This window comes from Balaenoptera physalus (genome assembly GCF_965194825.1).
Source record: "Balaenoptera physalus genome assembly, chromosome: 3".
NCBI classification, from domain to species: Eukaryota; Metazoa; Chordata; class Mammalia; order Artiodactyla; family Balaenopteridae; genus Balaenoptera; species Balaenoptera physalus.
This window is the reverse complement of record NC_138890.1, coordinates 70,133,978-70,147,732: the sequence shown is the minus strand read 5'-3', so window position 1 is coordinate 70,147,732 and position 13,755 is coordinate 70,133,978. Positions and strand designations below refer to the sequence as shown.

General features: G+C 34.2%; 1 protein-coding gene across 1 annotated transcript in view; it reads left to right on the top strand.

Annotated features, from left to right (window-relative positions):
- Positions 1–13,755, top strand: part of ADAMTS19 (ADAM metallopeptidase with thrombospondin type 1 motif 19) — a gene marked incomplete at its 5' end in the record, with an annotated part of 296,563 nt that overhangs the window by 66,757 nt on the left and 216,051 nt on the right. Inside the window, 4 exons of the mRNA XM_082457829.1 lie at positions 3,554–3,719; positions 10,317–10,489; positions 12,102–12,185; positions 12,861–13,018. Coding sequence (XP_082313955.1) covers positions 3,554–3,719; positions 10,317–10,489; positions 12,102–12,185; positions 12,861–13,018 — 581 coding nt within the window. The remainder of the gene's footprint in view (positions 1–3,553; positions 3,720–10,316; positions 10,490–12,101; positions 12,186–12,860; positions 13,019–13,755) is intronic.

The window sequence follows — 13,755 nt, the reverse complement described above, 5'->3', positions numbered from 1 at the left end:
TTCTAATTTTTTTAGTCATTTTTAATTTATGCTTGTGACATATGCATTAGGACTTTAGACTCTGTTCATCTCTTTAGTAGACATAGTTAATTTGAATTTGAACAAATGAAATGTTTGTATTTGGTGAATTGAAGCAACAGTATATAAAAATCTATGCACATTGGCCAAATCAAATTTCATATTGTAATTAGAAGTTGGTGGCAGTGTCAGTACACCTTCATGGAGATCAGTGTTAATGGTTGTTTCAAAAAGCACAGGGGCATCTAAATAGAGAAAGTAAAATATCAGAACCAGTAAGACAAGAAATGGCTGGTAACGTATTTTCACATAAGCAGTGGTAGATTTGCAAAATACTGAAATGTTTGCTAAATTGTCAAATCAGAGAATAAGATTCAGTGACAATAGAACAGATGCCACTGTGTGAGAAAATGTACATGATGAATGGAACAAGGCAGGGAACAACTTTTAATTTCATTTCCAAATGTTTGCATGAAATATCTCAAAATTGTTAAAATCATTTTGAAAAATCTAAAAAGGGCAATCTGGGAGAAAATTCTTATATAGTTCGCATTTATTTTAGAGACTGTATTGTGCCATGTCAATACACAATTAATTTTCTTCCCTTCTAAAATTGAAAGGACAATATTTGCACTAAAGTGCATGCTGCCTAATTGTGGATTGTCAAACACAGGAGGACTTGTAAAGAGAGGTTGATGTGAATTTGTGTTCTTCCATGGCTTGTAAATTCATAGCACAGATAAAACAATCCATTTTGTTAGTGGAATAGGGGAGCCCTTTGTGGGGACACAGAAAACTTCATAATTTCCTGCAATTCTGCTTGAAAGATACCAACCCAAGCTAGAGCACTTCCTCTGCTGTTAGATAGTATTCTGGTCTCAGAGAGAAAACCCTTCCCTGTAGAGAACCTGAACACTTGATGCTAAATATGCCCTAGAGTGAAATGAGTCTGGTACACTGTGGTCAGACAGTAAATATGTGTTGAATGAATGAGTCATCATTTATAATTATTCCAACATTTTTTTCTTTTTAAAAGTGACCTTGTTTTAAAAAATGTGTATAGATAAAATCCTAACACAACAGAGAATGCTGTGTTATGAAGAGGTTTCCAAATCGTAACTAAAAAAAAAAAGACCACATTTATTTGAGACAGTATTTAATATGCTAGTGTGGGGATACAAAGACGAATAAATTTTAATTCTTTGGACTCTCTGAGCCCTTCAGTCCAATCTCAAATGTTTGGCTGCTTATATTTATTATGATTATCCTTATTAATAAAATAAAAATTATAATGAACATTTATTGAGCGGGTTACTCAGTATCTGATTCTATGACAGGAGCATTACATGTGCTTAAAAAAATGCTTTTAAAAAATATTCCAAACAACGCTATGAAGCTGTTGTATAAAGATGCTGTAACTTTCTCATAGTTACGTGCTAGTAGTAGGTTATGAACCGAAATAATCTTAAATCCAGAATCTGTTCTTGAGGTCATTAAATTTTATATGATAGTATGCAATTAAATTTTATAGGGTTTATTGTTATAAATCTTACCATGCTTATAACCCGTTGAAAGAATATATCAGATTGCAAATTTATGATTTAGGGAAACTGAGCATCATAACAATTATTATCTTAGTCATCAGTCACACTGTCAGTTTTATTAGTGGCCTTGAATACTGACTGAACCTCAGAATCACATTTACATATAAGACAAGAGAAACACAGTTCTGTATTTTCACAATGTGGATCAATGATAATATGACACTGCTTATCAATCCATGTGTAGATGTACTACATCTTTAATAATTATTACTTAAATTTTAAAATATTTGAGACTCTCTTTTATTCCCATCAAATTAGGCTCTAGGGAAAATTTTTTGTGTTTCATGTAATTACTTTAAAATTCAAGCTGATTTCATATTTGAGAGAATGAAAACATGTATGGAAAATTAAAGAACTCATTGAAAGTCATATTACATTTACACAAAAATGGCCCAAATATATACTTGCCTGATATTTTGAAAGAATCATTAGAGTTAATCTTTTTTTTGCATTATCCCCACCCACAAATGATGTATGTGAGCGTGCATGTGTGCACGTGTGTGTGTGAACAAGAGAGGGAGAAGGAGAAACTGGGAAAGAGACAGGAAAAGGCAGGAAGAGAGAGAGGGGAAGGGGACAAGTCTAGGTGGTGGAGCTGCCATCCTAGTACTTGAGAATTTTATTAGTGATATAAAAACTTCAATAAAATGAAGTTGATGAGGATTTTTAGATTTATTCTTTAGTTATCTTATAATGAAGATAAAAGATACCTGAAGAATAGGTATCTTATATCTTTATTCTGATATAAAGAATAAAATGTACAGAATAAAATCAGCCTATTGGCAATCACCTGGTCTTTCCATATAGAAGATACAATACACTTTAGTAATTAAAACAAAACAAAAAGACCTCTTCTTCTAAGGAAAAGTTTTTTTTAGCCTAGATTTTAAAAATATATTCAGTTTGGAACAATTACTGTATCTGAAGAAATAATTATATTACTATGCTAATTATATATGACTCAAATTAAAATGAACTATATATGATTTTTATAAAGTTAATGCAAAACAGTATTGGATAACTCATATTAGCATATTGGGTATGAATAATGCAGGTTCTAGGGAATTATTTCTTAAAAAATGTTTACTAAAGAGTTAACAATATAAATCAAATATACATTATATATATATTGCAGTAGAGTAAAACAATGAAAATTGGAAAGATCAAGTTATATATTCTTCCATGTAAAATATTTTCCTAGTTATAATTCAAATTTATATTCTAAAAAAGGAAGGGAAGAAATGACTAGGCTTAGCTTCAATATAATAAAAGAATACCTACTTGTTATAAGTTCTTTTTGCTGATCATAATCATATTTTACAGTTTTTAGCCCTCTGTCCACAACTGACTAACTTTAAAATATGGCATTGTATGAAATGAAACTTGTTTATGTAAGTGATGCTTCATTTTTTCTGTAATTTATTGTTCAAGGGTTTTCAAAAATGTTTAGTAGAAGGCTTAAGAGTATTTTATATAATAACTTTAATGTTATGTGTCCTACATTTACCGTGGTATGTTACATGAATTATTTTATTAAATAATGATTGTCAAAATGTTGTACTGTCCTGTGTATGCAATTAAAAACTATATTGCTCTTCTGTACATGCTGTACATGTAAGTGACCCCATGGGTCTCCCAAAGTGAGCCTTTAACATTCCAGAATTTTTACTGTGCATCTGTTGCTGGCATCTAGCCTCCCTCACAGGCTAAGGCTAACTAAATGAAGTTTATGCTAGTGCAATAAAGTACCTAAAGATGAAGTAGTAAAATGGGAAGACAGTTACATTATTAGTGGGGTTGCTAACATAGCTTCACTAGAAAAACGTATGCACATATGTGGAAGAAAACAGAGTGGATGTGAGTGGGAGAACCCAGAAAGTAACTTATTCAAATGATATTTCATACATATCTTTCTATGTTGTATATTCCAGATGGGATTCATACAGCTCAATGAGGACTTCATATTTATTGAACCACTCAATGATACAATGGCCATAACGGGTCACCCACACCGTGTATATAGGCAGAAAAGGTCCATGGAGGAAAAAGTCACAGAGAAGTCAGCTCCTCACAGTCATTACTGTGGTGTCATTTCAGGTAATGCCTTCTCCTAAAAGGGTTTAACTAAATATGCAATGTGAGATGAATCCTTTAATAAATCCCCCCTCCCTCCCTCCCTCCCTCCCTCTCTTCCTTCCTCCCTTTCCCACCCCTCCCTCCCTCCCTCTCTGTCTTTCTGTCTATCCATCCATCCACCAGCTTTATCTTTTTTAATATGGAATCTCTCTTGGTTAGTGACAATTACATATCTTTTTTAGACTTATCTTTTAGTTTTCTATGAAATAGAACATTTTAATATCAAAAAATAGAAACTCAAAAGGACTTCAGATATTAATATATTACATGCTCTATATCCCTCAAGAGGGATACTCATGGGATACTGTTCCCCTCACTGGAATAGAAATGACACCGAGAGAATTCCAGATTCCCTGAAACTGAATACTGTGAGCTCATGGTCTTATTTCAGTCCACCTCCCTGAGAACATCTTAGATATCTCTTTACTTTGACCAGAAGCATCTTCTACTTTTTCTTCTTTTTCTATTTGACTCAAGTAAAAATCATCTTGAAGGTTAAAATTAGCAGAGGAATAGGAAGAAGAGTCAGGATTTACTTCTTTGAATTTTATTCTCAGTGTCAGAATACTTTAAATCTGGAAGTTTCAGTGGCTCATAAACTTTCCCAACCATCAAATCCGGGTCTCTGTTTGTCTGCCAATTTTTCACAGAAGTAAAATAGGGTGACTGTTTTGTACACTTCCTTATTACTTCCTTTGGCAGAGATCTGTGGCATTAGCAAGAAGGATAAGGAAAATGAATGATTTCTATTACATAAGTAGGACCTGAAAGTCATAGTCAGCATTCAGTGGTTTCCCTAGGAAAAATATTTGGACATCTAATCCAGACATCTCAGTGAATATTCACTGAGATGAGAAATATTTCCATATAGTATCTGAGGAAATATGAATTTATTGAAGAATTTTTGGTGTAAAGACTTTAAAATTTGACTTGGAGATTTAAAATTAGGTGTTAGTGTAGTTAGTGCCAAGATAGCAATTCTAACATTGGTTATGGTATCTGAGGCTGATTTAGGTGTACAAATTGTGATAATAAGTAACATTTGCAGAGGCCATAGCATGTTCATATCATCAGTTGTCTAGTATGTTCAAATTCAGAAAGAATTTCAATATGTTTCTCTTTAGATATATTATCTCAAATTAATTTATGATCTCTGTTTTCTTTTGCAAAAGCTCATGATATCAGTCTGTATTGGAATTATCTTCAAAAGTGGTTAAGTGAGTCTACCTCTGTGTCACATTATTCAACGTACATGATCAAGTCAATTTAAATAAGACACATCCCTCTTCTCTATTCTAAGAACTGTAGACACAATGGAGATAAAAAACAGCTGAACAAAAGTCATAGTATGAACAAGCAAAAGAAAGGTTTTTATATCGTGAAATGATAACAGCAACAACTTGGATTTAGTCCATTAAAGGAGATTGCCTTGTGTGAGTTATACTGAAAATCTGCACTATGCAACTTTCGAATCATAGTAAGTTCCAGCTGTTCTAATTACTCATGTATACAGATGACATAAAGCAGGCTTTGTGTGCCATTATGCACGGAGGAAACGTTTCTAGAAAATTCTTATTTTTGATAGCTTTATAAAGCATAAATACACAGTTCATATTGGACAGACATTGTTCATAAATTTCCTAATTTTTTTTAAGGCATGACTGTTATATCTTAATTGACCTGTTTGGATCAAGCACTTTCATAGAAGGAGTGCTAAGCTATCGTCATTTGGGTGCTTTACTGAACTTAACTATTTTCGATGCTTTTTAAGGGTCTAGAAATTTAAAAATCATTTTAAAATTAGAAATCCATGAAATAAAATATTCATTTACTTATCAGAATAAGTCTAATTTCAGTTCTTCCCCTCTTACTTCAAGCTGATATATTAACATATTAAAAACATGATTCAGATTTGGATAATGTTGCAGTAATTGCCTTTTCACAATGGAAACATAAAGCGTATTTGTATTCAGCTTGGTCTTTGCCCTTTTCCCCTTCATCGTGTTAATGTCTCAAGTGTATTGTGTTTGTATGTATTGATTACGTAAATATTTTTTCTAAACAGGCACTTCATAGTTTAGGATGACTTTGTTGTGTTCTTTTATTAACAGATAACATAGAGGAAAGAAAGGCACATGAGGTTGAGAGTCAGAGGCCCTGGATTCAAGGCCTAGCTTCAGTCTCACTCCAGCTAGATACTCTTCTTCACTTCCCTTGAACTTTTGAACCTTAAATTCTTTATTTGCAACATAAGCAGGACCAGTCACCTCACAGGGATATAGAGCTAAATGACACAGCTCTTATTCTTAAGAGGTGACCAATGTATTATTTTAGACAAACTGGTAAATGAGTAATTATACTATCTATAATAAGAACTATGACAGACTCAGTACCCAAGATTCTAAGCTTCTGTTATTTGGTGGCGGGGGTGGGGGGTTGAGCCTCAAAGATCAAGTAAAACTTATCCAGACTATAGGGAGAAAAGGGAACAGAGTGTGCAGGTTAAGAAAATGGACTTTGGGGTCAGACTGCATGTGTTCACATCCTTATGCCGCTGCCCCCTACCTGTGTGACTTTGGAAAACTTCCTTGATCTCTCCAAAGCTCCATTTACAATATACAAAATGGGTGTAGTGGTACCCAAACTTCAGGGCAGTTGTCCAAATTAAATGAGATTATGTGTGAAAATGGAAAACATATGTGAAAATTTAGTGGACGTTGTTAGACAGGGAAAGAGCATTTCAGGCAGACGGAACAATAAATACAAAAGTATAAAGGCAGGGGAAAGCATCCAATGTCTACAGTGTGGACGTGAGACACAAGCCTGGAAAAGTAGTCATGGATGAGATAATGAGGGGACTTGGGGGCTGTGGTAATAAGGACTTTATCTGGAAGGCAAAATGTGGTCTTTGAAGACTGTAAGCAGGCAAGTGACATTATCAATCAATATATATTCCTTAGCATTTAGTATAAGCTTGTGAGTATGTCTGCTACTATGTGTGAACAAGAACGAGATTTATAGAATTGAAGAAGACCGATCTATTTGAGCAGGATATAGAGATCATCTCTATTCTAAGAGCTAACTTAACCCAACCACTACTGAAATAGTTTCCATATGTCAACCATAACGGTTGTGGAGATGATTGTCAGTATGTGGAGGGTATTATGGGGAGCACATGGTGAGCACTGGTGAATACACATTTAAAGATCTTTAACTGAAAGCGTGTGGTATCAACTCTATTGTTTTTATACATGCATCTGGGTAGAAAATGGTCTCAGGATTGAGGAGATGAAGAATGACCTCAATGTGGTTGATGTAGACAATGAAGACATCAAAGGAAGCAACTTAATAAAAAGATAACTTCAATATGCATGATTTTCACACACAATGGCTACCTTATATAATGGAGTCATAGAATCATGGTATTGGGATTCTTAAGAAACCTAGAATGTTCCAAATAGCCTATTTAAATATAACGTGCAAATAAGGATGTAGCACACTGACAGTTTGGGGCCATCACAGCTATCATTAGCTGGGGCAATAAAGGTAACAAATTTTTCTGTCTCTCCCTTACATGGTCTCTTCATCACTCTTGATATGGTCGAAAAGCCCTGCATTTTATAATTATCCCCTCAGTTTCATATTAGCTCTCCTTTTATTTTTCTTATGTTTCTGTCTCCTCCATGGGCATGTCTTCTTCCATATGTGCACCCCCTAAATGTAGGCATTTCCCAGGACTTCCTCCTTTTCTTTCTACTTCTCACGCCACTTGCTTCCCTGGGGTGATAGAATCCAAATCCATGGGTTCAACTTCACTTACATATTGTTTAGTTCCAAACTCTATCTCCATTTTAACCTCTCTCCTGACTGTCAGGTGTTTAGTAACTTCTACTCAGATGTCCCTCAGGCATCTCAGACTTACTAAATCTATGGCTGAACCCATCATCTTTCCTCCCAAACTGCTCTGCTGATATTCCCCACTATCTACCTAGTCACTCGAAAATAAACACTAAACACCCCCCACACACATAAACAACCGCAACAAGAAAGAGTAATTCTAACCACCTTCCTTTTCCTCTTTTTAGTCTGATTAATTTTGCTGAGGGTGATGTCTGCTTTCTAATATGTTGCCTATCATCTCATCCTTTCTATTCCTACCACTGTGTGATTTTTACACAGAAGATCAGTGATGTAGCCATCTAGGAGAGCTGCCAGATCTGTGTGTCTGAGTGTCTCTGTATCTATCTATCTATCTATCTATCTTTCCCCCATAATCAGTTTATTAGGGGTTGACCCTGCCAAGATGAGCCTTTTCGTATACCTGTAGGAATGTCTCCTACTAAATATTATACGTTTATATGATAGTATACTAATATATAACCATAAGTAGGATTGCGATTACAATTAGAAAAACTACAAAATTTATTCCTAACTGTTGTAGATCTTAAGATACTAATAAAACCAATTTCTTATTCTGTCCTTCATGAAGGTCTTTGGTATTAACTGCTGGTACTAAATATGGATTCATAAAATTTACTTTTAACTATAGTGATTCTGTTGCAGATGGCTACTGTTGCTTTTGTCCTTTTGCATTTTCTTGTTTCATAATATAATGCTTATTGTTGTTAAATAAGGAGCCTTTGCATTTATTTTCGTAACACTTTTGTTAACTTAGTTAACTGACTCTACTTGACATTTGGATAAGACTTTGTTAAATAGATTTTTAGTCTGTGTCCCTGTGACAAAAAATGAGAAACCATAATTTATGGAGATATCTGAGAACAGTGAAGTTTCCAGCAATCGTGGCAGGATCTACTTCATGTTAGAGCTCAGAGCTAACTCAGTTGGACCTAGAGCTTAGTAATAGAAGGGACCCAGTAGCTCAAGAATAGAAGAGATAAACTAATCCTGGCATCATGAAAGGGTGTTAGAAGGCAAGTAAGGTGGAATAGGTAGTAGGATAGGATAAGATAGAATAGAATAGAATTGACATCAAAGTTAAAGTACCTGGAACAAGACTCACAAAAGGGAATTTATCAGAAACCAAGATGATGGACTGGAGCTATGAGCATACATACAAATTCAAAACAAAGATGTTCACGGAAACGTGACTAACTGGACACACGTTTTTATATCCATGGGATTCCACCAAACACACATGTTTACTTCTGGGGGCTCCACTAAAATTAGAATACAAACATATAAAAGATGTCGGCCAAAAAGTACAAGTTTGGGAAAGAAGATGACAGCTATTTAGTGACATCAACAGAATTTTGGTAAATGGCAAGGAGAGGAACAGGTGATAGCTAATATAACAATGGATTGCGGAGATCATTGCACAATTGTAAAAACTTGTCAAGGACAATTGAATTGTACATTTAAATGGCTACATGTTATGGCATGTAAATTACCCCTCAATAAAGCTGTTAAAATCATAAATTCGTTATTAAGGTACCACATGCATACAGGAAGTTGCACAAATGATGTGTCCAACTGCTGAATTTTCCCAAAATGAACATAACCACGTAGGTATGACTCAGATCAGAGTATAGAAAATATCAACACCGTAGATGTCCCCCTTGTGCCCACTCCTAGGCACTAATCATCTCTAGCTTAGCCAATCTGGGGATTTTAATTTATTTAATTTACTGCGGTTAATTTGCATTTCTCTGAAGACTAATGCGATTGAGCACCTTCTCATATGCTAATTAACCATTTGGAGCTCCTGAAATGGCTCTTCAGATTTGTGGCCAATTTTTCAATTGGGTTATCTGTTATTGATTTAGAGTAGCTTTTTATTACTTTATTATGGAAAAGTACTGTAAATATCTTCTCCCACTTGGTTGCCTGCTTTTCATTCTGATAGTGTCATATTTTCATAAACAGAAATTTTACATTTTTACGTAGTTAAATTTATAAATATGTTCATTTGTGGTTACTGCTTTTATCTGGCCCTGTTTGAGGAATCTGGTACCCTGAGGTCATAACTTCTATATGATCCTGATGGAAGGCAGAACCAATTCCTGTGTAACCCATGTATAGTTTGAGTAAATAGGGGCACCTGCCTGACATTAGGATGTATGGGTCGGTCACTTCGGGCACTTCTGGCAAGTCGACCGTTATTTTGTCACTGATTTCAAAATGAAAATCATGGTGTCTTTTATATATGGAATTATTTTATTTATATGAATCTCTGTGCTAAAAATTTTACAAATGTGATCTTACTATAAGCCACCCACAACTCTAGAAAGCAGGTGATACTGTTATTCATTTTACAGATGAAGAAACTAAGGCTGACTGAGTGATTTTAGTTTCCCAAGTGGCAGAGTTAATAAATGGTAGAAGTCCAGTCTGTCTGATTCCAAAGTCATGTTCCAAAGCCAAATGCTCATTTAGATTCCCTATATGCAGGGAACTTATTTGGTCTTGCTCGCCATTATATCATCAGCACCTGTTGGTATTCGATAAGCTTTCTTTTTAATTATTGAAGAAATGGAAGTTTTTTATTCACTTTGCTAAGATAGAGGCACATTTGAAAAATTCATTTCTGTGTTGCAGATAAAGGAAGAACTAGATCTAAAAAAATAACAGAAAGTGGAAGAGGGAAACGATATTCATACAAATTACCTCAAGAATACAACATAGAGACTGTAGTGGTTGCAGACCCAGCAATGGTTTCCTATCATGGAGCAGATGCAGCCAGGAGATTCATTCTAACCATCTTAAATATGGTAGGCAAACTTTAAAGTGCGCTTGGAATTTTTTCAAGAAAACTCTAAGGAAGAAATGTGTGAGTATAATGAAGTTCTTTAAAAATTAACTCATTACTATTCCTTTCTTTTATTGACATCAGTAAAAAAATACTTTAGGTGTACCAAATTGATCCATCTCAAAAGAGATATCAAAATAATAATTCACGTCGTCTAGTAAAAAATCCTTATTGTTAATTTGATGTGGCAAAACTCTTTTTCTATTATTCTTTTATCTCTTTTTGTGCCCTTCTTTCTTTTTTATAAAAGGCCATTTGTTGAAATAGCAGAAATGTTATATTTGTTTATATGCATGGCCCCACCCAAAGTACTATAGATTATGAGGTGGAACAAAAATGGAGGTTGGTAATCCACTGAGCGCTTATATAGGTATGTAAAATTGCATGTCAGATATAAAACTAGTTGATGAGTAAGACCTAATAGCTAATAGTTATTAGCTGAATCACATGTAGCTAACTTTGGTTGATAGCTTCTGGACTGTAGAAATCTAACTTGTACCTAGGATCCTATGGATGCTTATTATTACCATGTGAATCCTTTGACTTAATTGCATACCCTGTTGCGTAAACTTCCTTCAAGGCAGAATTAGAAGGTTGTCGTGAAGAGTGGTTCTTAGGGGAGAATAAACATAAATGAAAGCCAAAGGCAAGTGTCCATTTATAACTTCAGTTGCCATATTAAACAAGGTGAGAACCACTAATTCAAGGATAAATATGTTATATAAAATTACTATTTTTACTATTTTTTGCTATTGTCTGGCATGTATTTTTTTCAGTGAACCTATTTTCCCACACTTCAGTCATTTCTGTCTGTGTTCAGCTAACTGCTGACCACTCAACCAGCATTCTGTAAAGGGTAGGCAGGCATAGCCTACCAACCTCAGTCTCTTTTAAATAGTACTATCTCTGAAAGCGTGGGTTTGGTGTGCCAGTTTTAATTTTCTATTATAAATTAAATGCTCAATTTTACCAAAAAAAAATCAAGGTACCACATAAAAAATTTGCCTTCCTTTCCAGCATTGTTACACATACCATGTTTTGGGAAAATCAGTTATAATGATGACCTGAAACCGTTAAGCAACGATGGCCTTGTCTTCGTGGGCAGCCTTGAAGGGAAGAGCTTTGAAAAAACCCTGTTCCTATTTGGCAGTTAGCCTTGGGGAGAAAAAAACTCTAAGGAATAAATTAGGAGGCGGCATAAAGCAGGCTGAATTTTCAGGACATATTCTCAGAAGAAAGGACACTAGCATTTTGTGGTCTTAGGAAAATTTCTAGGGTTTAGTTACTAAAATTTTTCTCTTCAGTATCGTGAAAAGCCCAACGTTCCCTCTGCACCCCATTGAAATGCCTAGATTATCAAGGCTGCAGTGAGTATATCAGAATGCTAGGTCTAAATTTCTTGGTATCTAAAATGAATTAATTATTGCTTATTAAGCTAATTTTAAAATAATTTTAAAAATTTTAATATATAAAATTACTCAACTGAATTGAGACTTCTCCCATGTCTGGGCTTTAAGAAAAATTAAGATGTTTTTCAGTTTTATTTTAGGATTTTTATTTTTATTTGTTTTTAGGTTTTTAACCTTTTCCAACACAAGAGTCTTGGTGTGCAGGTCAATCTTCGTGTGATAAAGCTTATTCTGCTCCATGAAACTCCAGTAAGAAAGTCTTGAGTTTTTCGTTCAATTAAGTGGGTGAGAAGTTGTGTTCAGGTACTTTTAAGTAAAGGGAATGTTAGGGATTTACTTTTTATTGACTTGAAATCCAGAAGTATCCACTGAGTCACTTAACGTATACATAAAACTGGCCGTTAGTCTTAGTTAATACCTCAGTTATATTCCAAAATTGGAATGTTCTTAGTTTCCAAGGATCCTGACAACAAACCTTAACTTTGCAAAATGTAATTTTAAAAAGTCATTTTTAATGACAGTTTTATTTTCTTATTTAAGCATGGGCTTTATCTGTAATTCAATTTAAACAGAGACTATTCTGTGGCATCTTTTTAACATGCTGCTTATCTGGTACTTTGGAAAACCTTTGTTCTTAAATTGTATAAATAATGAGTGATTTAAGTCTAAAAGTTCCACATTCTTAATATTCCATTGCACCTCTCTTCTTCTTCAGAATAACATTAAACAGATTTTGTAATTACTGTACCTTCACAAAGTTTTAAGATTTTTAGCTCAGGCAAAATTAATCCTGAATGTCTTCCAGGTTCTAATTAATGTTATGGTCAGCAGTCTGCTTTAGTAATTCAAGAAGTCCCCTCAGTTTTTAGTTTTTTTGTATATCTGAGAATAATTTGCCTTGAAGTGAAATCTCTTCTTTTGCAGGCAGATCTATATATTGGGCATCATGGAGAGAAAATGCTAGAGAGCTTTTGTAAGTGGCAACATGAAGAATTTGGCAAAAAGAATGATATACATTTAGAGATGTCAACAAACTGGGGAGAGGACATGACTTCAGTGGATGCAGCTATACTTATAACAAGGTAAATTTTCCAAAGCCAATTAAATGACATTCTTAATTTGATGTCCATGCTGTTAATCCTATTAATCCCTTCATAGAATGCTTTTATTCCAGATTTTCTGTTTCAGAAAACTTTTGGCATAATGCTGTTAGTCATTTCCCTCAATTCATAACTGATTTCTGAACAGCCACATATTGGCTGGTATATTGACTAAACATTTAGTTAATTAATTTCAAAAAAAAAAATTAACCTGAATTTTTGATGTGAAGACGTAGCCAACGATGACGATAAGTGAAAATGCTGGTGAATTTTGGTGGAACTTTGAACTTATGAACCTACGTGGTATGTTTTTCAGTCATCACCATATAAAGTATCCAGTATGTTAAATTGAGCAATTGATAGACTTTCTGGTTCCATCTGAGAAAAAAGTTTCAATTAAGTCTCTAGCTAATTAATTTTGAGCTGTATTGTGAGTGTCCGTACTACTCAAACATTTGTATTGCAGCACTGAGTGTAAATATAAGAAGGTGAAATGATGAGCAACAATTAACTCTCTATGAGCACTCTGTATGAGTAATTATTTACAAGTTTGTTTTGCTTAGAGCTAGTAAAAATGAATGGTAGTTCATTGTTAACTAGCAATTTAATTTTAGTATCAATAATGTTGACATTTCACATCTCAGAATACACAGTGACATTTAAACATGATTTTCTGTGATGAGTCTATTGAATTTGTGATAGCTTCTTGTTGCTGGATT